The 25,627-nt window shown below is 41.2% G+C and overlaps 1 protein-coding gene across 3 annotated transcripts in view; it reads left to right on the top strand.

Moving 5' to 3' along the window:
* The window catches only part of DYNC1I1 (dynein cytoplasmic 1 intermediate chain 1), a 252,896-nt gene that overhangs the window by 146,383 nt on the left and 80,886 nt on the right, over window positions 1-25,627 (top strand). For all 3 annotated transcript variants that reach the window (XM_054020391.1, XM_054020390.1, XM_054020389.1), the window contains exons 9-10: window positions 549-648; window positions 5,431-5,556. In XM_054020391.1, coding sequence (XP_053876366.1) covers window positions 549-648; window positions 5,431-5,556 — 226 coding nt within the window. The remainder of the gene's footprint in view (window positions 1-548; window positions 649-5,430; window positions 5,557-25,627) is intronic.

The following is a 25,627-nucleotide window of genomic DNA, read 5'->3' as shown; positions in this document are numbered from 1 at the left end:
AGAATTTCAAATGGAAATGATTGGGGCAAGATTGCATTTGTCAAGTCCAGAGAAGAGGATGTTGCAGTAGTCAAGACATGAGATGATGAGAGCCAGAATGAGACTTTTAGCTGCGTGGGTGGATAGGAAAGGTTGTATCTTAGCGATGTTACACAAAAAGAATTGCAAGGTTTAGACAAAGCCTGAATGTGAGGATCAAGAGAGAGGACAGAATTGAAGATGATGCCCAGGTTATGGGCCTAAGTGACAGCAAGGATGTTTGTCCACAGTGACTGAAGAAGCTGAATGGGGGAGGGCTTGGGGGGGAAATTAGCAATTCTGCTTTTAGTCAAATATGTACGCAAATGCAAAAATGTGACTCTTCTGTTACTCCCAGGTAAGCTGGCCAATAACACCAAATAGCCAAGGACAGGATTATTAAGTGAAGATGACAAGGCTGGGAAAGAGGGAATGGGAAAAGGGGGCAGTCAGAAATCCTTACGTTTGTGGTCATGGCAAGTAAGCCTTGGTACTTTAAAGCATACCTTTTGTTGTTTGAATCCACACAGAGATGTTCAAGCCGGAGCCAACCTTTCCTTTAATCGTCAGTTCTATGATGAGCATTGGTCAAAGCATCGCGTTGTCACCTGTATGGATTGGTCTCTTCAGGTAAGATTTGCAGTTGTGAACCACATATAAATCTTTGATTCTGTTTTATTTGGTAAGATTTTGTTTCATTGACATTAGGCATTAGTTAACAATTGGCTATGAAAGAGTGTGTGTGTGTGTGTGTGTGTGTGTGTGTGTGTGTGTGTGTAGGGGGAGGGGGAGACTAGTGAGTATCTGAATCTGTCTTTTGTTTGTATTTGATGTTAAAAATCATGACTTAATATTTAAACTATGTATTAATACCCTACCCAAATGGTAAAACCTCCAGTTTTCCACTCTCCTAACAACTTCTACCCTACAGTTACACATTTTCTGTACAAAAGTTTGTGGCATATTGAAAGTTTATAATTTGACGACCAAGTAAAGTAAACACAATTGCAGGCAGGAATAACTAGCACAAAGAATTGAATATTTTGACTGTTTTATTTTTCATATTTAATGCCTTAAAAAAGATGTTGAATGTACCTGACTCTGCCACAGAGATTTTCAGCAGAGCTCTACGAAAACTGAAGGGTCTTACAGATGACTTTAGGTCCAGCTTGCCACAGAGTACACCAGGTTTTCAGTACTGGGGCTTCTTTCCTGCAGGTCTCTGAGATATACAGGAGCAGTGACTAGTTGAAAGGGGAGCAGCAGATGAGGAGGACATGAAATATCCTGGCTCCTGAGCACCTTAGGAGCTTAATGTGTAAAAGTTTATGTGCTTAAAGTTGAAGTAGATGAGCAGTGTATGTGGATGGGGAGAGGCAGGGAATAGGCACCCAGTGATTCTGACTAGCAATAATTTTCTCTCCATCCTCCTGTACACTTCCTAAGAGAGTAGGACTGTCTTTTGTCCCTCCATACCTGGTGATGGGTCTTTGTGTGTTAAAATGACAGTTGACAAGGTGAGGGGAAGCAGTGAATTGGCAGGCAGTTAGAATGAAAGGCATTGGAAGCCAGGGAGAGACAGTCCTGCATTAGATCAGGGGGCCCAAATAATTTAGTTTTAATGTGTCACATAGGCCATAGTGCCTTGGTTACATTATACACGATCCAAGATACTTTAGGAACAATGGGATATAATCTCATCTGCATGTGAACTGAGTTTTTTTGTCTATATAACTGACTCCCCAAGACTCAAATTAAGAATTTATTTCTGTGCTTTCATACCTAAGAATATAAATTTTACAAGAGGTATGTACTGGCATGTGGGTGGCCTTTAAGCACATATGGATTTACACAGAAATCAAGTATAAGCCTGAGGAAATGCTTATCATGGTTGTTCACTTGTTCAGGAGCTGGAAATTACATGGAATTCTTATCTGATATTTTCCTAACAGGCAGCTTTTAGTAGTCCCAGGACAGCAAGATAAAGCCGAGTTAGAAAACTGCCAGATGTAATTGCTCAGCCCCTCAGGCACACAAGCATGTTCTATTTCCCGCCTCTTTGTTCTGGGGTGGCCCTGCCCCGCCTTCCCCTCCCTGCCTTCCCCTCTCAGTAGCTCCTGAGTCCTTATTTCTTTGGCATGTGCAGTTGAGCTATTCTCAGTGCCACTCCACATTTCATTGGGGGTGGGCCACTCTGGCTTTTCACATTTCCTTTGTCGTGTTCATGTAATGGAGAAGGAACTTGAGCAAGCTTGACGTATCTCACCAAGCAGAGGTTTATGGTATGCTCACACTCCCACCCTGACATTATGCAATGCCTAGTGTACCAAACGGTATTTGACCTATCAGGCGAACGGCAGAATACATTACTCAATTGTCTGTGATTAAACTGTTCCTGCAAAATACGCTGAAGGCAAATAGGTTAACTGGAAAAAATATAAAAAGAACATTGATGCCTTGATTAAACATATTATCTTGTTCCCTAGTCACTTGTGATATATGGGTCAGGACATGTGGGATCCCTCATACAATTGAAGTCAATCCAGTAGTCCGCTCATTCTTTTGTAGAAAGAAGGGTAAAAGTCTTTGGTCCTTACTCAGCTTTTATTCAGGCAAATGCCCAGATAGGTTCAACTTTCATGTAAAAAGGGAGGGAAATCACATTGCTTGGTTTAGAATGAGGTTATATCAGATAAAAAGCCAAAAACAAGTGGAAAGCTACAGAGTTCAGACACATAGTGTCCCTGATCCTTCTTGACTCTCGTGTGATCACCCCAAAGGCAGGCCAAGGGTGGGACATTTTACAAAACTATCCTTAATGTAGACAGGACCTAAGTGTGGTGTTTTTGTCCCTGGGCTTGTTCCCTTCAGATAAAAGCATTGTCCTATTGCTAAGTGTGGTGTTTGTCTGTGGGATTTACCCTTGCCTTCCCAAAAGGGGGATTGGTGTGCACTCATTGATTGGGGACCTGGGAGTCAGGATTTTCTTCATCAACCCCTGAGAGGTGCCCACCTGATAATTTTCATAGTGCTTCACCTCCTCTCTCAATAGCAATCACCCTTTCAAGTCAAAACTCCTCATAATGGTGGTTGTCCAATTCAATATGATGCCAATCAATGACTGAATATCTAAAGTTGGGAGTAAATTTACAAGTTGATGCCCACACTATGACTCCAGAATGCATGCAAACTGATAACTTACAAACCGGCATTTGTTTGTGCTCAGACAGGCTACCATAAAGTCACTTAGAAACCTCCAGTTGCTTTCTACAGGAGAATGAACTAGCCCCAAATAGGCAACTTTGCCGGTAAACAGATACTTAGGTACACAGTTAAGCAGTCTTTAACTCTCTCACAATCCTGGGAGGGATTGGCTGGTTTCTGGTGTAAAGCAGATCAGTCTTAAGGATGCTGTACTTTGTATCAGGTGCCAATGGCCCATAAGGGCTGTTCCAGCAGCCAGGGAATGCCGGAATGTAGGTGCAACCCAGCCATGTTTCCTTTTCCCCAGAATGTCCCATACATTGGAGTTGGGAGAGGAGGTGAAATGAAAGCAGCTATGGCAGCCCTATGCTAACCAAATATTCCCTCACACATGGGAAGAGGGGTCTGGGGTCTGGCCTCTATTCTACTTAGGAATGATAAAACTTGAATAAAAACATAATCAGCTGTATGAAACACTGGTCCATAAAGATGGACACAAGTTAGGTCTTTTCTATCACACTCAGCTCTATTTTTTTTTTTTTTTGCTCCAAAGGAACTTTTGAAGGATGGGGGGAGGATGAAAAAAGGTTTTAAAACATTTTTAAAAAATGCCTTTGTAGGCTTCAAACTAGAAGGGGCCAACTTCATGAAGTCATTATAGTTACATCAGGAATTAATTTGGCCCATTATCTTTATAGAAGCTGTCTGTATTGAAGAGCTGTTTCTCCCAGCTCTACATTTCCCTTGCACAGTGGTAAATAGCTTGGAATTAAGAGATTTCACCAGCTTTCCTATGTAATGCTGCAGATACCAGAAGAAGAACTTGAGCTGAATCACTCTTGGTTGAAACTGGAGAGGCTTGATGACAAGTCATTCTCCATGAGGGCCCCATTGGTTTGCCAGAATCCATATCTTCTAACCTGGACATGATACAAAGCTCGTCTTTTGATCTTGGGCATTTGGATTGAGGGATAGAGTTTTTTGAAGTATATGTATGTGTGTAAGGGGGGGATGAGAACAGTATAAATGACTTGTGTTGTGTGGGTAGATTATTGTTAATATTATTATTTTGATCTTGATATTTGATACCTGGGTTTTTAACGATCGTAAAAGTGCCCAGGCCAATTTTAATGGTCACTTATTAGCTTAAATTATGAAATACATAAGCAAGTATTTGCATAAAGTATTTGCATAATGATGTACTCATTCACCCATATGCCAGTTCTATATAAATATATATATATATGCTTATTTTTCAGCAAGATTAGGTTAGATTCTTTTGTAATAAAGTAGATTTCTTGGTTTTTCTCATTCCTGATGTAACTGAACTGAAGTAAATAGACTTACATCAGAAATATGTTTGGCTCCCTATACTTAAATTAGTTTTGCTTATGATAGTTGAAAACAATATATTGAAATCAATATAGTCTGAAAGTCTAATTCATCATACATGTTTTCTTTGAGATTGACTGTACTAGAAAATATGGACCTGGTTCTTCACTGTAATGAGTGCCCTCAAATCCTGTTTGAGGGCACTCTGCACTCCAAAAGAGGACCTCAGCATCTTGCAGAATTAGACCCTGTGTGAAGAAGGTTTTCATTTGTTATTTGAATCTTCTGTACTATATGCCTTATTCTTATTCTGAAATAAGAAGGAAAAAGCAACTCTCTACCCTGCTGAAGAATGTGGACTTCAGAATAAAAGCTGATCTATTGTTTGAATATTATATATATAAATATTATAAATATTATAAATAATATAAATATATATATTATATAAATTGATGGAGACTAAAATTTCATAGTCTCAGAAAGGAAATGTTTTAAGCATTCAAATTAAATTTTCAGATTTCACTCTTAGTAGAATTTCTGTAACGGGACCTTTTTCATAGCAAAGTTTGAATATCTGAAGTCTTTCTTAAGTTATATGTTTTAGAGAATTACCTACAGTAAATAATGTTATCCTGGTGATATCTGAGAGGACGCTATATGAAGCCAACAGAGAAATCTTTAAGGACTTTACTAATAAAATATAAAACCAAAGTGTAGCTAAACAGTATGTTTGGAGTGGTGTGTGTTATTATTAAAACCAGATACTTGTTACCACATGTAGCGTGAGAAATGATTGCTTCTGTCTCATATGATTTCACATAGTTTCTTCATCCCCAAAACAGAATCTAATCCTACTGCCTGTTCTCTCGTGTCTAGTACCCTGAATTGATGGTTGCTTCTTATAACAATAACGAAGATGCTCCACATGAGCCAGATGGGGTGGCCTTAGTTTGGAACATGAAGTTTAAGAAAACCACACCAGAATATGTTTTCCATTGTCAGGTAAGATTCAGTAAGCCATTCATTTCCTACTAGGCAAAACAGAGTTGGCTATGCAACCCATCTGCCTATTGCTTGGATGAAGAGGCCGAGGTTAAAAACAGACAATTTTGGAAAAAGTACAAGCAGCAGTCTAATGTTTTGAGAAAGCATCAATCCTTCTGAAACAATAATGTAGCCCTGTCAGGGACTGAGTGTCATTCTCTATTTAAAACAACCCCTAAAAGAATAAGTTTATAAAGACCTTGCACTTATGAAGTAACTGTGGTGTACCACTTCCTCATCCAGGCAGCAACATATGCTTTCCCACCCACGTTCACTTCCTTGCGTCCTCTGTGTCCCAAGCTGCCTACTCTCACTCCTCTGATGTTCAATGTGATTTTTCAACTTTAAAATGCATAAATATACACCACATTTCTGAACATTCATTTTGCTGGTATCTTGGTAAAAATGACTTAAGCAATATGAGGATTCTTCAACAAATTAGCATTTGACTATCCTATGGGCTATCCAGCTACCATTTAATTTCACTCAATGCTATTGCATGGCCAAGCCTCTTCAGAAGTCTATAGACAATTTAAAAATAGTCTGACACTTCATTTCCTTGTGCATGTTTACACTTCTTTCCCCATTGTTTTTCGATTTCACATGACATAGCCTGAAATCATCTGAATTTTCTGCTCATATTCTCTGTTTCCATCACATTGCCCAAATGATGGAGCATGGCTTGGTTCAAGACTCCAGACCCTTTATTAATACCCTTCCACTGTAATTATGTTTGGAATCCTGGCATGCAAAAAGCATGTGGAAAAGTTTCAGTTTGTAAAATTTTACAATTGGGGATTAGTAAACTGCAGATTATGCTGTGGTAAAAATTGCTTCTTTTGGAAGAATATGTATTACCTGGCTAGTTGTGTAAACTGAATGGTCATTTTACATTTAAGGACCAAAGATCTTTTTGAACTAAATTTATGTTTGGACTTTGGTACATTATCAGATGTAACATAGTGGGAGGGAGTTGCTGGAATTGGAGTAACTGCTTCAACCTGATTAAGTAACCTTAAATTCACATGCTTTTCTAATTTACTATCCCAAAAGCAACTCCACAAGAAGCTGGACCTGCACAGTAAATATGCCATACATATTTTTATCTTTGAAATAAGAACATTCTTTTTCTTGGTATCCTATTTGGCAGTCTGATATGTCCCTTCAACACATCTGAGAGCATGGCATCCTAATTATGTTCAGATCATTTTAAGATATTCGTGCAGCTTCATGTTCTAAACAAAATATTAAAGTGGAGAAAATACCCATTGCATATTCAAAAGGAATATGGTTTTATTCAAGTTAATGGCCAGATTCTGACCAGTCCTGTATGGGAAGGGGAAGACAGAGAGAATAATATACCCCATGAATTAAAAATCTGCCAGGACATGCACTTTAAAGCTAAACCAGTTCATGGAAATGAACAAGTATGGAGCCAGATTCATCCCCTCAAGGCACAAAGATGTCTTCAAGATTTGACTAATTGAGTTTCTTCTTACTTCTCCCATAGCAGGTAGGGTAGATCGTCTCACTTTCTGCCATGATATGATACAAGCATTGGGTCTGGACCCCTGAAAATCTCTGTCTTTTGGGATAGTCATGTAGCACAGTGCCTTCATGCAACAACTTGGGTTAACCTCTCCTACAGTGACAACGAGCTCAGATTCTGTGTCTATGGGAAATATTGTGTTGCTGTGCCAGGATATCCAAAGACATGTTGATGCTCATGTTCCCCAGTGCCATTTTAAGTTGGAGCCAAATTTGAACCATGGTTTCTGGGAAGGTATCACATAGAATTTCTCCTGTGTCCCGGATTGGCTGAGCATACCCCATGTGATTTAGAGGGGCAGCAGAAAGCATTTCACTTGGTCTCTTCAATACAGGCTGTTTTAGCTGAGCTAACTGATTCAGATGGAAAATACGAAAAAAAATGTATGCTATTCAGAGTCTGGAAGTCAGTTCTCTAGATCATCATGTTGTTATTCTATTAGTTAGTGGAAACCAACTGTATTATTTAGCCTCGTATCATATACATTATAGTTTTGCAAGGGAACATTCCCGGACTCAGAGTCCTGATTCAGCCACTTCACTATGTCTTGTATCAGCTATGCCCAGTTTTCCTTCAGATCCAGCTGATACTGTGACTGTTCAGCAGTTATAGGTGAATGTACATTCTTCATTACAGCTACATTGCCCAGGCATGACAAAAGTTTTGCCTTGATCAGCTGCCCCCCACAACACCTCCCCATCCTTTGTCCCTGTATTTCCACATATCTGAGGTCTTGGAAAAACATCCATTGATCATGGGTAACCAAAATGTCCTGTGCAGGCAAGACGCCTGATCTGCTCACAGCTGTCCTCCCACAGTGATCACATATTATCTTCCACATAGACTCCATAGACAACACCCTCCATCATCTTCTACTCCACTATGATCTTTAAACTCAGCCTATACAAATATGTATATAATGACTAGAAATACCACCATCTCTATTTAGGTCATCCTGTACCCATCCAGATATGTAAAAACTATTTATGAGTAAAACATAGATAAAGTTAGGTTTCAGAGTAGCAGCCGTGTTAGTCTGAATCCGCAAAAGAACAGGAGTAGAATCATAGAATCATAGAATATCAGAGTTGGAAGGGACCTCAAGAGGTCATCTAGTCCAACCCCCTGATCAAAGCAGGACCAATTCCCAGCTAAATCATCCCAGCCAGGGCTTTGTCAAGCCGGGCCTTAAAAACCTCCAAGGAAGGAGACTCCACCACCTCCCTAGGTAACGCATTCCAGTGTTTCACCACGCTCCTAGTGAAATAGTTTTTCCTGATATCCAACCTGGACCTCCCCCACTGCAACTTGAGACCATTGCTCCTTGTTCTGTCATCTGCCACCACTGAGAACAGCCGAGCTCCATCCTCTTTGGAACCCCCCTTCAGGTAGTTGAAGGCTGCTATCAAATCCCCCCTCATTCTTCTCTTCTGGAGACTAAACAATCCCAGTTCCCTCAGCCTCTCCTCATAAGTCATGTGCTCCAGACCCCTTCATGTGCTCCAGACCCCTGAGCCTGAGGCCTGTAGGTCCTTTTGTTACAGCTTTATCTATAAAAATAACAGGAGTATTCGTGGCACCTTAGAGATTAACAAATTTATTTGAGCATAAATAAAGCCCACGAAAGCTTATGCTCTAATAAATTTGTTAGTCTCTAAGGTGCCACAAGTACTCCTGTTCTTTTTATAGACAAAGCTGTAACAAAAGGACCTACAGGCCTCAGGCTGCATGACAATTAGCTTAGAATAGCTTAGAATAGCCTTAGCTAAGGCAGTGATGACATAGGCAGTTACTAGGTAAGTTGTATTTAACCAATAGATTGACCTTAAGTCACAAGATAAGGATTACAATAAATGAGAGTGGTACATGATAGGGAAAGGCAAAGGGAGGTACTGCAGAAGTATACTTCTGGAATTTTAGGAAAGTTTAAAAGTATGTTGAGCTTAACCAAAACTTACATGAACTAACTGCAGGTGTACCATGGCAACTAATTGATGTAAGAATAATGTAAATGATTAATAGACCTAGTGAAGATAGGGACCCTAATATTGTTACGTGGAAGTACGTACAAGGAAAGAAAGTTGAAACCATCATTAAATATTATAATATATTGTGGGGGGCAGCGTAACTGCCTATGAAAGGTAAGACCTAGCCTGTGGGCAGTGGGATACGTTAGAATGACCATATGCAGATCGTTTCACCTATTCTGGGGTTCCCCAAAAGGGATGATGTGAGTATGCAAGTGTTGGACAATGTTGTTTTGGCTCTATCTCCTTTCCTATATTATAGTGGTTGTGATCCTGTTGGTTTGACTAACAAATTTTATAATATTGCTAGTCAGAGAGCACATAATGGACTGTTTCTCATGCTCCTCATGGTCCTCGTTCTGTTGACAACCTCACTACTGTAGCTAATTCGGAAGCAGAACCCTTTCAACTATTGCATAGTAGATAAAAGCAAATACCCGCTTATCAATCAGGCTACAACACTCTCAGTATGCCTCTGAGATATAGCAGATGCAGGCCAGATATGTACCCTTTACTTTGTGCACTCCACATAAATCAGCCACACATGCCAGAGTACAACATTAATAGTCACAGGCTGAAGCCTTTCTTTTTCTGCACGGAGGAGAAACAGGAGCTTGTACTTGAGTAGAATATATTGCATACTGAATTGTATTCAATTACATGAAAAGTTTCTCAAATTGTTGTAGTATCTATGAATTTCCTGGATTCCACGTTTTTATTACCAGTAGGTACATGCTGTGTGGTGACATTTGTGGAACCTTCACTTTTTTATGTTCTGATGTGACTTTCAAATGTTTAGTGTTTTCAACTTACAACATACTGTATATAACGTAACTCTACATTAACAACGTATTTTTGAGGCAGATGAAGTGAGAGGGAGAGATGGACTTTTTGTTTTTTGAATTACCGCATTCCTTCCCATTTAAATGCCTTTTTTATATCCCCTAAACCCAGAATTATATTTTGCTCACTAGTCCAAGTTCTGGTTCTAGTGAACCCACCTGATCATCCACAAAATCAGACTTTGCCTTTTAAATAGCAGCTTTGTAATGAGATTCAGACATGAGGAAACTGGACATTACAGATGTGAGTGTCTTCAAACTGCACAGCCAAAGAACCCATGCAAACTAGTTCTGAGAAAAAAATTATGAACCCATTTCAAACCAAGCTCTAGGAAATACCCCCAAATATGGTGTTATAGCATCAGCAGCAGTACGCTTGTGGATCATCTATAGACCATTAATCAGATAAGTGAACTTCATCTGGACAGAACCTTAAATGATTTCAGCTTTAGAGTAAATTCTGTGAATGTTTGAAATTCCATGTCAGGAGTCATAACCTTACTTCTATATCTTTTTCAGTATATATTAAAGATGGTTATAAGTAAAATTCATTACAATGGGCTGTAAAGCTTTTTAGTGTTTGTTGTTTATTGTAATATTTTGCGAGACCATTGGAATTGCCATAGCTGATCACATCCATGGTCTGCCTTGTCCAGTATTCTTTCTGAAAGTGGTCAGTACCAAATGCTTCAGTGGAAGGTTTATAGTTGCCACAAGGTCAGTTATGCAGTAATCTGCTAATAGAGGAGTTTTTTCTTAACATCAGGCAGCTAGGCTCAGGTTTTTAAGAATGTTTAGGCATTGCTGTATTCAGTATTGCAATGCCTAGCTGATTTATGATCCAAAGTCTCATTGTCAAAATTTGGGCACTTGTGGAGCCAAAATCCCTGTGACAGTGTATACGATTTAGGCTTCTAAATGCCTAAATCACTTTTGAAAATGAAATTTAGGCTTCCAAATCAGTTAGGCATTGCAATGCCAAGTGCAGCAACACCTAAATAGCTTCAAAAATCTGAACCCTAGTTATGTCCTGAAGCATGGGGGCTGATCTCCCCATAACAGACCTGATGAAGAGCTCTATGGAGCTCAAAAGCTGGTCTCTTTCACCAACAGAAGTTGGTCCAATAAAGATATTACCTCACCCGCCTTGTCTCTCTTATTTTAGCTATTGTAACTGGTGATTATGTTCTTGCTATTCTTATAAACATCTAATTCTTTTAAAAATCCTACTAAGTACTTTGGCCATAGCTGCTGGAACTGGGGGTGCTGCTGCACCCCTTAATTTGAAGTAGTTACTCTCATATACAGGATTTAGTTTGGTTCAGTGGCTCGCAGCTCCCCCACTATGTAAATTGTTCCAGCGCCCTTGACTTTGGCTCATTAATGTAGTGTGGGTGGCAGTACGTTTCACAGATTAATTATATATTGTGTAAAATGTTTGATCATTTTTAAATATGTTGCTTTTTTATTTTGTTGACTATTCCCTTGTTATGTTTTAGAAGGGGAGAGACTAAATAACACCCAGCTCACCTTCTCTCTATTATTTATGATTTTATATATTTCCATCACATTACCCCCTTTTCTCCTTTCTTCAAAACAGAAACAAGACAGTCCTTGTATTTTTAATCTCTTCTGATTTGGAAATCTCCCTTTGCTTCATCATTTCTTCTTTTTACCCTTCTCTGGACTTTTTCTCTTTCTGGATATATCCAATGACATGCTGCTGCCAATATTTTAACAAGGAAGTGCCACAAATTGTTTCCTCCTTTAGGTCATCATAAATCCCAGCACCACAAGGGTGCATGCGGTGGTAGAAGTGGAGAGACAGGGAAGAATGAGGGCCATGAGTTTGTTCATTTGTTTTCCTATGTAAGCAAAAACGTTTTATCGGAAACATAACCAAAGAGGAAGGCAACACCCCTTCCAAGGGAAGATTTGTTAAATGCTTTTCACTATGAGTGTTCTTTGGTAATCACAAATATACTGTGCATATTGATAATATAGCAGAGACTTCAGCCTGTGTAATTTCAAATGGGAAGGTTCGTGGACCCTCCCTCTGGAACATCGTGGATTCCTATGGCAATGAGATTTGTTCCAAAGGCAAAAATGTGCATTTCCGAAGTATTGTATGAGGCCCCATGGATGAGCCATTCCTTTTGGCAGCCTCTAGAGAGGGAGTGAATTGCAGCATATCACATTGACTCTCTCTTCAGTTTGGTGGTAGCATTTTAACAAGAGCTTCCCAGGATTCCCCTCCACCGTATAGCCTTTTTTGGATGGGGATGACCAAAACTGACCACAGTGGGCCTGAACATCAGCTGGTATAAATCAGCATATATTCAATGGAGCTACACTGACTTACACTACCTGAGGATCTAGCCCAGTATTCAAGGTGATAGCATACCCAGAGCATCAATTCATAACAGTATTACAATATTTTCAGTTTCATTCTCTACTGCTTTTTTAGTAGAGACTAATATCATGTTTGGTATTGTTTTCATTGTGCAAATAAGTGATAACCTCTGGATTATCCACAAGTGCTAAGGTTACTGTTACTCATTGTCCATTGTTTATGTGTGATTAATCATCTGTGTCCCATGATGTTGTTTCTCTTCCCTGATAGGATGACCTAAACTTTAAATAGGATTCAAGTCTAAACAAGCATTTGAGGCTTTGCATGTCTCAGGGAGAGAAAGAGGGCACATTTCAGAGGAAGAATCAGCAGGCCTTGAGAACTTTAGGACGTTTTAAATCTTTATCAATGTTCTGTTGCTCAGAAATGATCATTGTATTTGGCTATGTATCAGTGGCACCAATTGGGGGGGCTAAGGGGACAAGTGTCCCCACCCTGTCCAGGTTTTGCACTTGCAAACAGCCATTGCAGTGTCTCCTCCATTGTCTGGGCCACCAAATCCTCATGCCAGCTAAGAATCCCAGACAAGTCCCCAGGGGTGTCAGGGCCAGCCTCACTCCTGGCTACTTTCTAGCCCACAAACAGCTCAGAGGGCTTTTTTCTAGTAAAACACCTTGTGCTGTTTATTGGGAACCTTCTGGCCATCCTCCCAGAGAGAGTGTGTGTGTGACACCATCTACACTGGGGCCTCTCCTGACTGGTTGCCTGCTGCTGCTGTCGGAGGAGTTGCTGCTGCTGGAGGAAGAGGCTGTCATGGAGGTGCTGTTGTTCTGGTTGAGTTTTTGGAAACCCTTCATCTGATGTCCATTAATAGATCCCCAGGCATGGACAGGCTGACAGTGGAGTTCTACCTCATGTTCTGGGATGTCCTCGGCCCAGACCTCGTCATCATCTGGGTCGATTCCTTAGGGAGTGGGGTGCTCCCCCTGTCATGCAGGCTAGCTGTGCTTGCCCTGCTGCCCAAGATGGGGGACCACCGAGACCTTCGGACTTGGTGTCCCAGTCAATCCTCATCATGGACTACAAGGTCATAGCAAAGGCCATCTCGCTGCAGCTGGGGTCCATGCAGGTGGTTGTGGTCCATCCCACCCAGACCTATACCATCCTGGGCCATACCAGTTTTGATAATCTTTATCTGGTCTCGGATCTTCGTCTGCTCAGGTATGGCGATGGTCCGTCATTCGCCCTCCTGTCCCTGGACCAGAAGAAGGCATTCTACAGGGTGGCCCCTGGGTATCTCCCAGGCACTCTGCATGCATTTGGCTTCGGGCCCCAGTTTGTGGGTTTTCTTCATGTGCTGTACGCCTCCACAGTGTTTGGCTCAACTAGACCCTGGCTGAACCTGCCATCTTTGGTTGAGGAGGGCATCAAGGCTGCCCGCTGTCAGACCAACTGTACACTCTGGCCATCGAGCCCTTCCTTCTTCTCCTTCACAGGAGGTTGACGGGGTTGGTGCTCCATGAGCCAGAGTTGCGGGTGTTCCTGTCAGTGTATGCTGACAACGTGCTCCTCGTGGTCCAGGACCTGGACATCTGGCGTGGGTGGAGGCCTGCCAAACTGTCTGTCCAGTGGTCTCCTCTTCCCAGGTCACCTGCTCAAGAGCTCTGGCCTGATGGTTGGGGCAGACGAGCTCTCTCCGACCTGTGCTCCAGGCGACCTGGTGGCGTGTGGGTCCGCTGCTCTATCTGGGCATCTACCTTTCCACCACCCATCCCTCCCCACCAGAGAACTGGCACAACTTGGAGGGCAGGGTGGCTAAGCAGCTGTGGAGGTGGACAGGACTGCTCTGATGCCTTTCCCTGCAAGGGAGGGCACTGATGTTTAACCAGCTGGTCCTGTCCATGCTCTGGCACCGGCTCAACACCCTGAGCCTGCAGGGTACCCTGGCCCGCCTTGAGCAGCTAACTCTGGAGTTCTTTTTGCCAGGGCTGCACTGGGTCTCTGCGGGGATTCTGAGTCTCCCCCTGGAGGAAGGAAGACAGGGCCTGCTCTGCCTGCGCAGTCAGTCCATGTCTTCTGCCTCCAGGCCCTGCAGAGACTCCTTTATGGTGCAGGTAGTCCATCATAGCACTGTGCCACGTGCCTTCCTCCGCCGCCTCCGAGGGCTCTGATTTAACCGGACCTGCTGAACTACAACTGGGGTGGGAGGAAGGGGGAGGCCTGGGTGTATCCACTGGTGTTTGGCCGACGCATGGGACTCTCCACCCCTCCTACCCCCTAGTACTTACTCCAGGAGGTGAGGGCAGTCTTACCTTCCACCTCTTGGGTTTTCCTTGTCGGAGTCCTGCGGGAGGATGCTCCCCGCCTGCCCTTCACCCCTGGCGCTCTGGATCTTGTCATTGGGCCCTGGCCCCTTGAGCTCCCCACAGCCACTCCCTCTGCATAACCTGAGCCAGCTGCATGAACTGCACCTATCCCAGCTGTACACAGTCATGCTCCACACCTTTCATTTCCTCACCCTTGTGTCCCGGCTCAACACCAAGTGGCAGGAACTCCTACCATCTGTGGAGGGTGAGGCACCCTGGTGGGCCAGTGTGTATTCCACCCTGGTTCCAAGGCCCATGTACTTGGTATGGTTCACCCCCCCCCCCCAACTCTTGCCCCTTTTGTGGCGTGAAGGAGACCCTGGCACACATCTACCTCACATGCGCCAGGTTGCAGCCCCTTTTCTGGCTCCTCCAGAACCTTCTTCTCATGTTCTGGCTGCACTTTTCCCCACACCTCCTGATCTATGCACACCCCATGTATGGCCCCACAAAGTTACAAGACCTCCTCATCAACCTTCTCCTGGCGCTGGTCAAGGTGGCCATCCACCATACCAGGAGGAGGATGCTGGAAGGGAAGGTACTCTGCAACTGTGGGACCTACTTCTGCTCCTCCCTTCGCTCATGTATCTGGGCAGAGTTCCTCTGGGCTGCGTCCATTGGCTTCCTGGATGCTTTCTAGGAGCAGGGGGCGCTGTCCCGGGTTCTCTACTTGGTGTCATCCTCTGGCTCCCTGCTTATGAACCTGTGACCCTCACTCCTGTCCCTGTTTGTCATTAGTTGTCCCCACTATTTACTTGAGATCTGGATCCGGTAGCTCATACCCTTAGGGAGGGGCCTTCAGATGTGAGCGGGCTTGCTCCCGCCCACCCCCAGACCCTCAATAGGGGTTGTTGTCCAGCACTCTGGCAGAGACCCTGCCAGCGGATCAGGGAGTAAGTACCTAGATACCAGATTTTAAAATAAATCAGTTACTTCATGAGTGAGGGGGAGAGGAAGCCAGAAGCCATAGGTATTAGCTGACCAGAAAAGGGTTACAAATAGGTCAAATTGAAACTTCTTTTCTAATTTAGTGGACTCTTTGTGCATTGTTTTTTATACGTTTTAAGAAGTTCTAATCTGTAATCGTAGTGACCTCAAAAAAAAGTCATCACTTTATTTGACTATATTTTGATTTATTTTTTAGATGAATACTTGAGCTATTCATTGCCTATTTCTCTGCAGTGACTCTTCCAAACATCTCAGAAGTGCAGTGTTATGTACACATCTGACACTGAAAATCACAGAGTCATAGAATCGTAGGACTGGAAGGGGTCTCAAGAGGTCATCTAGTCCAGTCCCCTGCACTCATAGCCAGACTAAGTATTATCTAGACCATCCCTAACAGATGTTTGTCTAACCTGCTCTTAAACATCTCCAATTATGGAGATTCCACACCTCCCTGGGCAATTTATTGGCAATTTATTTATGGGAGAAGTAACTTCATTCAGCATATTTTTAGGGAGAAGAGGCTATGTGCAGCATCTTCTATTTCAGGAAGCAGTAATCATTTAGACAGGTTTCAGAGTAGCAGCTGTGTTAGTCTGTATCCGCAAAAAGAACAGGAGTACTTGTGGCACCTGTTAGTCTGTATCCTCAAAAAGCACAAGGAGTACTTGTAACTTTGTGGGGCCATAGATGGGGTGTGCATAGAGACTAACACATTTATTAGAGCATAAGCTTTCGTGGACTACAGCCCACTTCTTCGGATGCATATATCATTTAAAAGTCAGATAGACTTTTAGCATAATCACAAACAAATATTTTTTGCAGTATGGCATCTTTAGTAGCAGCATCTATTTCTGTCCTTTTCCTACAGTGCCATGCAGTCATACTTATTTGGTAGATTCCATGTTTTTAGTAAACTGTCAATTTTTTGTGGGATATGGGCCTTGTGTTTTCTATTTTAATTTCAATAAAAGCTGTCCGTGCTTGGAAAATATTGGTGGATTGAGTATAGTAATCAGCCACTCAACCGCACCACAAAATGTTTCATTCCTCCTTAGTTTTTCTGTAGTGGCTTCTATACACTGTTATTAAGTTATGTGTTTGACCACTCTTCATTGCTTATCTTGGTGTGGTCTTCCCCTTTTCAACTGAATGGATGGAATCAGAAAGGCATATCTTAGAATTAAATGCACTGAGGTAAGTGAAAGACTATATTTAGTGGCTGGTGTTGGCTAGAGTTGCTTTTTTCCCCTCATTTGGTTCCTTTGTTGTTGTCTGCTCTTTCAAAGTCAACATAAATTCCTTCAGATGTATTATGTGCTCCAGAGGCTTGTTTTCCAAAGGTGCCGAGCACCCAAATCCACAGGAGGTGTGTGTGTGTGTGTGTGTGTGTGTAATGGGTTAGCGAGGTGCTGAGGTAATATGTGAAACTAAAACACTCCCTCTTTTTTCCTGCGCTTCAGCCTACTTCTTCTCTGCTGAAGCAAAGGCCAGAGCTCAGTCCTTTCAAGACCTTTTTTTAAAGTATTACAGTGGCAAGAGGAAGTGCCATACAATTTCTTAAAGAATAACATTTAAAATATAAATATCTGCAACTAGCATTTGCAATACTTGTGCAAAGTTTTCTTAAACAGCTTTCACACAGGAACTCTGTTGGTGTTTTCCCACCCAGGTTTCCCCATATTGTTGCTCTTACATAAACTTCTGTGGAAGGTATACCTGAGTGTACACACATATATACACACACCCCTCTAATCTTTTCACAGAGATGCCCTCTGAGTCTCACATCAAAAATGCACGTGTCACCTAGATTCTTCAGAATCAGAGGAGACTGGCAGCTCCACAGTTCCCCTACAGATCCCTTAGAATTTCTTCAGCTTAAACAGTCCAAAGATCTTCATGGCCAGCAGAGTCAGTAGGTGACAGTCTCCTCAGCTTCCAGAGAGACAGGGAGTCTGTAGCCCGGATCCAAAGTGGCACAGGCTCTGAGATGCAGATCTCACCACATGTGTTGTTAGCTGCTGAGTCCACAGGGCTGTCTCCAACTCCCCTTTATAACCATTCCCTACTGAAGTCAAATTGGCTCAGATCTCAGATGGTGGATGGCTGGAGCCCAGCGGACTGTTTGCCCTTAATGGAAACCCACTGCATAACTTCAGAGGCAGCTACTAAGCATGCCCAGTAACTACCACACTGGTTCTTGTAGATGCCTCTGGGCCCTTCTAAGTACTCTGCCCTGCCCTGTTCTTGGCATGTGTGCACTAAATCAGGATTGGGAGACTTTTCACAGTCTCCCATGAAATGTCCTCACTGTCCACAATTGAAACATATATGTTCTTCTGAACGGGGGAAGCAGATGTTGGCCATGTTCTCTGCAACTAAGTCAACTGCTCCTTTGCTCAGAGAGATTTCTCTTTCCAGCCTATTTCAAATTGCTCTCCCCAGTGCCGGATGCTCCTTTATCAACTAAAGGCTACTTTAATTAATGGGTCTCCCCATCCCTGCTATCTCTTGATGAAGCTTTTGTTCTCTTTTTTTTAAAAATCTGAGAATTCCTTTTCGGTTGAACTCAAACAAGAATTCTGCATAGGGAATATTTCTATGTCTGCCATCTGGATTAATACCCTTGATCCTAAATTTGGTTAGCAGTGATTCATGCCAAAACCTTGTAAAAACCGGTCTTGCATGTAAGAGTGAAATTCTATGTCTTTCACTCCATCTCAAGAATATCTTGAACTAATATATGTAATCTTCTCAGGTTCCCAGAAGGTTGATCTCGTGTATATTGATAAATTTCAGAAAACTGCGCCTTAAGCTCTGATGCACTCACTATACCTGCTCATTTCTATTGCTAACCTAGCCATCTTTCCTTATTTCTCTTATCTATGTACCTTGCTGCTAGCCATTGGCTAGTAAAATAACTATCAGTTGAGCTACTTTGGGCTTTTTGATGCTTGTGAATGGCTTCTATGGAAGTCAACAGAAATTGCACTGATGCACTCAAAGGTGGAATGTGACCCATGGGAAGTGGTTTAGCGATCTCTGTTGAGACCAAGGATCTCACCCGGATGAAATGTTGTAGGAAAGGACCATATCCTACCATTTATGTTGACACTGAACCTTCACAGTATTACTGCAGTCCATTGGTTGTAACAGCTGCTAGAGTTAAATGAAAAGTAATTCATATTTTTCCACAAAGCCTATCAACTCGAACTCCATTTGAAACTGACTTCATTTCTTTATAATAAAACAATGGTAAATTTCATAACTCAAAGTGTGGGAGGAAAATCTCAAGAAATCTATGATGCCATTAACATTTAGCTCTGTTCTGAAAGGAACTTTGTCCCATAGAGCTATATCCCTTCCCTTTTGTTTACCTTTATACTCCCAACATCTTCCAAAGCTGTTTTTCAGCTTTGCTATATCATTATCTTGAACGGAACCTCACCTTTATATCCCCCTGTAAAGCACCATGCATGCCAAGGATACTGTGTAAATTATAACAACATAATAGTAAGCGGTCCAGGATATGTGTGCTAATACAAAAATGAGTGTAGTTTCAAAATTAGTAATTAACACTATAACACATATGAACACTGTTGAGAAGAATAAAAACAAAAAGAGAGAAGTCAGCTAGCACCACAATGCTCCTTTGCTTTTAGCAATGTTTAGCATATATCTCCTTATTCATTTGAAACTCAGATTTCAGTTATTAATCAAAGAATTAAGAAATGACAAGATATTGCTTTTCTTGGATAGAAAATTTTATAAACAGTTACAGCTAAGAGCCTTTTTTGAGGGGGATAGAGTGTGACATGTTTGAAATGTTATGCTGTCATTTTTAGCAGCCCTGTTTCACTTTTTATGTGTTAAAATTCATGATTTGTAATGAATCTTTACCAAGAGCATTCATTTCCTCTGCTTAAACCTGCAGTATTCTTTCTATTAGACCTAATTTAAAGACTACATCAGCCATTGTAGCTTATGCTACACATTCTATGATTTTAAAAAATGTTCCAAATCCTGTTTGTCTGATCACTTGCACTGATACCATTTTGAATTACTGCAATTTAATATAATATAATTTGTAGAAAACCTAACCTTTTCATTTTCAAGGTTAGACATGTAATATTTTTAAAGCTTTAGCTACCTAGGGGAAGGGGGGAGACCCCATTCAAAACCTCTATTTCATTAAAGAGAATTATAGTGATATTGATGGTTTGCCAAAACCTCAAGCAGTGACAAAATCCACAAAGTGTCCTGAAAGGGATACCTTTGCAAAACCATTTCTTCACAGATGGCTTAAATTATTGATGCTTAAAAAAATACGACAGTGTCAATTTGCTTTAGAATTTGGAGCAAACTTTACTGATAAAAAATACAGATTTGATATACTATCAGAAAAATCATCAAATCCCGTAATTGCTCATACGGGTGTTCAGTATATTAGGCATTGCAGATCTGGATACATTTTAAGATGATTTAATTTAAAATATTTTATGGAGGAAGAAAAAAAGCATAGCTTTCTTTTAGTTAATATGATCATTACAGTGAAAAATTGTTCTTGCACATCCAAAACTCCCGCCGCAATGGGAGTCTGGAGGGTGCAAGGAATGCAGTATCAGACCTGAAATCAATAAGTAATAGAGATCTCTCTCTGCAGAATTTTTTCCCATAAAGGACATAAAGCACTGTGCAATTCCCCAGCCATACGGCAAATGATAGATAAACAGCCATAAGCATGACTTTTTTGTTTAGGTTATGTAACTATGTTCTCTGTGTAAGCTACTTCCAATAGAGAGTGCATTTGGTCCATATATAAGTAAATTATTTTACCTTATGTTTTTGTGTCTCTGTGGGAGCACTATGTGAACAGTGAAGCCTCATACTGCATTACCTGGCACGAGATGCAGAACAGTTACTCTTTTAAAGTGCTCTAAAGTCCCCAAAAGCCAAGGAATCCATCACTAAAAGCCTGACTCCAACTGTCCCCTACCTTAGGTCTAAAATCAACAGCTTCCCACCCTCTGCCCCCACAGCTGGATGGCTGGCAAACAGCTCCCTGAAAAGAACTTTTGTATAAGGACAACATTAATTTAATGATGATTAATACCCCTTGCATTCCATAAAGTGAAAATAAAAGTATTCACTCACTAGTTGAGATGTTGAAATTGTCAATGGAAGATTTTTCACAGAATGGCAAAGAACCTTTTGAAAATTAACAAATAGGAAGTGCATGTATTCTCTACAAGTAGACTTTAAAACTGTCAAATAATAGGTGCTACATATTCTGTTCTGTAAGGTGAGACATCATTTACTGGAGCTCCAAAGATGATAACAACTAATCATTTCATTTATGAAGCAATTTTCACCAAGGCATTAATGGTGTTGTACAATAATTTCATCTACATTATATAAACATAACGCAATGCAAACAATATTATGAAAATGATGACATACCATAAGTCTAACTTGACAAAAACTTGTATTCTTGGTAAAATTCTATTAAAAACAGGATTGTATCTTGAAAAAGTATATTAATGTCCTGGAAAAGAAGTTAACATCCAATTACTTTAGTGTGAAATGCCAAACAAATGTTATGTGTGGAAGAGCCAGAATGCTTTTAAAAAAATGTCATAGTGGAGGTAATGAAAATATTTTCATTATCTATAAAACAAAATGCATTAGGGTTGGATTAACATCTAGCATTCATTCATTTTGACTGTCCTTATAACAAGTATTGTTAGTGTTTTTGTGGCTAGGTCATATATTGTTTCCACTGTATGGACACACACTAAATCACTCATAATTTCATGTGGAGAACATGGTTAATCTTTATGATCTTGTGTTTATAAATATGTAAATAGAGGAATATTTGGATTAGGCTAACAGTACGCAGGAAATGTACAGTATTGCTCTTTGCTGTTAGTTATTTGGGCTGAATCCATAAGCTTGTGCACTGGGGTAGTGATGCATTGTCAGAAATATACATGGCACAAGAGACATCCTGTCATCGATGGGGCTAGGTGACCGAAGGCAGGCTATATGTTGTTGCTTATCTGAGTAGCAGCAACATGAGCACTGATGTTGTTAGCTAGCACTGGTTGGTGATGTTAGCATGCATGCTGGTGGCCCATAGTCTCACCACATTCCTCTAACTCTGATCACGGGCTGTGATCCATATCTCAACACATTTCTGGGGTGCAGCTGGCAGGTCACCCTTTTGTCCATTGGCAGGAAGTTTCCTGTACATCTTATAGCTCACAGTAGGCTATCCTGTGCCAATTTTTCTCCTTGCAGTGTGCCCAGAGAGGGTACATTTTAGCCCTTTATCTGTTACATGAGGGGAGGAAGAGTGTGTGTGGGTGTGTGTATGCATGCTCATGTAGTACTATATGGAAGAAATGTGATTTTGTCTTTATGATCTGGGCGAACTCATCATGAATGAGTGTAGGATAGCCAAGAGTGGATACTGAGGGCACCTCTAGTATGAAGAACTCTATGGTAGTCAAGTATCAGGGGGTAGCCGTGTTAGTCTGTATCTACAAAAACAACAAGGAGTCTGGTGGCACCTTAAAGACTGACAGATTTATTTGGGCATAAGCTTTCATGAGTAAAAACCTTCACTGCATCCGAAGAAGTGAGGTTTTTACTCACGAAAGCTTATGCCCAAATAAATCTGTTAGTCTTTAAGGTGCCACCAGACTCCTTGTTGTTTCTATGGTAGTCAGGTACTGGCTGAATCTTGTAAGTGCTCGTTTGTAGTTTTTATAACATTTGATTGGTTGGTTCATTTTAAAGTAATATTTTAGTAAGAATCAGCACAGTGTTGCTCTTGGGTATAACTGCACTTCACTGAAACACACTTCTAAACTAAACTCTCTTTTAACAAAGTTTTTTGTTACTGAATTTCTCAGTTCTTTAAGTATCGAAAGTTTAAACCGTGTTGGTGTAAAATATCCATAGGAAGGGCACTCTGCACTAACAGATCTCATGAGGCCCATCAACACAGAGTTCTACTCTGATGCAGTTTAGCAAGCCCATAAGAGGTGTGTGTGCAGAGAGTTACACCTGGGTGGAATATAGGGTAGACAGTGGAGGATATTGAATGGGTAGAAGGCGAGGCTTTCAGCCACATTTAAAATAAGTGCCTAAAGTTTTATTTCTAGACAGTTATCAGAGTTTAAAGTTAAGATGGGTAGGAGACTGCTTCTTCTTGTCCCCTTCTGTGCCTTCCTTTTCCTTGTAACGGTCAATCCCCTTCATCTCCAGGCCTTTCCCAATTCACTGAACCCTGGCCCCTGGTTTCCTGTACCTTTTATGATGAGCCAAAAAACAGGAAACATTTCAAGACATTGAGAAAGAAATTTTCAACTCCATGGGCCAGATCCTCAGCTGGTGTGAATTGGTAGAGCTATCCTCTTTTACACCAAGTAAGGATTTGGCTTCAAAACTTTAAAATTTCTTTTCTATTTTTTCCAACTTCTCAGAAAAAAATAATGTACCTGGGATGAGATGTGAGGCCTGTGAAATTTCAGGGGAGTAGGATTTCTTCTGTAAAGTTGAATGGGTTTTTAAAATTGGGCTTATACTGAGAAGCTTCCTTCTTAACTAGAGTGACTACTTTTTTTCCATAATGCACTGTATATATAGAGCTCGTATATACATATTGGAACAGTGTCAATCACTGACAAAGAAATAATAATCTGCATGTTTCTTCACTGCTGCTCAAACACAGATTTCCCTGCGGTGGTTTAGTCTGAGTTTCCACAATACATCTGTTTATCTGTAGTGATCTATCTTTCTATCAATGTTCCTAATTGCAATGTTCAATTAATTTTCAATTATTTTTAATTACCCAGTGACACCACTTGTAAATGATACATTACTGGAAGTGGTGGCTTTGGGCAAATATAAAAGTCTGTCAATCTTAAGTAGAAGCTATAATTAAATCAAAAGATAAGAAAAGATTACTGTAATTATTTTGACAGTGAACTGATAAAAGTTTGCCCAAGTGACACAGACTAAGGAGTACAAAATGTCAACTGCTTAGAAACAATTATAATAAAACACAAAAATTAAACATATACTGTCTGTCCCTCCACTTCCTTTAGGCTGCCTATTAAAGTTGCCTGATAGCTATACCTGGAAAAACATTAATTGGCTCAGCCACGCTCCACTCCACATAGGACTCAAGGGTCTTTGGGAGGTATAAAGGAGGCTCTATACCACCTATAGGCTTCTCTTCCTTCCCCCTTAAATCTGAGATTATCCAGGAGCCAGTTTGGCCCCAAGTGTAAATTAATGCAGCCTCAGATACTTCAGTAGCCACCAGGAGACTTTTCTGCCCTCCAGGGATCAACTGAATGTAAGGGTGTCTCGACCAAGACCACTCTGCCAACCCATCCACATGTGGAGACACTTCTCCACAGAGGCCCTGATTCAAAACAGCATCCCTGTTTAGGAAAACTATGAAGTACTTACTTAACTTTAATTAGGTTCTTAAGTTAAGCACATTGTTAAGCATTCTCCTAAATAAGGATGGACTTGAGCATGTGATCAAGTAAGTGCTTTCCTGATCACCCAGCCACAAAGCACAGCCCCTGCCACTGTTTCTCTGTGCCTGCCCAAGGCTACTATGCCCCTGTAAAAAAGTGGGTGGGCATGGCCCTCCTGCCCCCTCCCCAGTTCTGGCACTCCTGGGCCCCCGGACTTTGGGGGGTACAAATATTCTTTGTGCCCAGGGCCCCAATAAACCTTAATCAGCCTCTGCTCCTGCCTCTTCAATGTGTGCCAGAGATCACTAGAGGAGATGGTGAGCTGGTTTGGACTGCAATGCTATCAGGATGTATGGCGGCTTGGATAAGAACAAGTTGATGAAAGCTCAGTCCAGATGGAAGTGATTCTGGTAGGTATGGAGAAGGTGTGGCAGGAGGCATGTGTTTTCATTATTCAGGGGGTAAATTCACCCATTGTCAATGAAGTTCACAATCTAGGGATACTTTCAGACCTCTGAGTGCTCTTGGTTTTGCAAGAAATAGTAGTGGTTAGAAGTGCTGTTTTGTATCTGAATCTGTCCAGAAGGTTTCACCTGGTTTACTTCTGACTTGACCCTGCCACAGTTACGAATGCCTTTGTGGCCTGCAGATTTATTGCAAGGTGTTCTACATAAGGCTACTCTTGAAGTCCGCTGGGCATGGGAATAATATGCACTACTCAACAGTTTTAGCTATAAAGAACTTAATATAATTATTCTCTAAAGTCTGTGCAGGTTCCCAGTTTATTTCTGGCTTCACTTAAAGGCTTTGTTTTTCACCTATGAAGAGCTACATGGTTTGGTTCATGGCTGCCATAGTCCTATTATCAAAACAAATGAGGAGTCCTTGTGGCACCTTAGAGACTAACAAATTTATTTGGGCATAAGCTTTCATGGGCTAGAACCCACTTCATCAGATGTATGAAGTAAAAAATACAGGAGTAGGTATAAATACATGAAAGGATGGGGGTTGCTTTACCAAGTGTTAGGTCAGTCTGAGATAAATCAATTAACAACAGGATACCAAGGGAGGAAAAAAAACTTTTGAAGTGGTAAGAGAGTGGCCCATTACAGACAGTTGACAAGAAGGTGTGAGTAACAGTAGGGAGAAATTAGTATTGGGGAAATTAAGTTTAGGTTTTGTAATGATCCAACCACTCCCAGTCTTTATTCAGGCCTAATCTAATGGTATCTAGTTTGCAAATTAATTTCAGTTCTGCAGCTTCACGTTGGAGTCTGTTTTTGAAGTTTTTTTTTGTTTTTGAAGTTTTAAAACCTAAACTTAGCCCATGAAAGCTTATGCCCAAATAAATTTGTTAGTCTCAAAGGTGCCACAAGGACTCCTCGTTTTTTTTGCTGATACAGACTAACACAGCTACCACTGAAACTATAGTCCTATTATGTCAGCTGA

This window comes from Malaclemys terrapin, chromosome 2 (assembly GCF_027887155.1).
Source record: "Malaclemys terrapin pileata isolate rMalTer1 chromosome 2, rMalTer1.hap1, whole genome shotgun sequence".
NCBI classification, from domain to species: Eukaryota; Metazoa; Chordata; order Testudines; family Emydidae; genus Malaclemys; species Malaclemys terrapin.
Note: the sequence above shows the minus strand (reverse complement) of the source record. Positions and strands in the feature narration are given on the sequence as shown.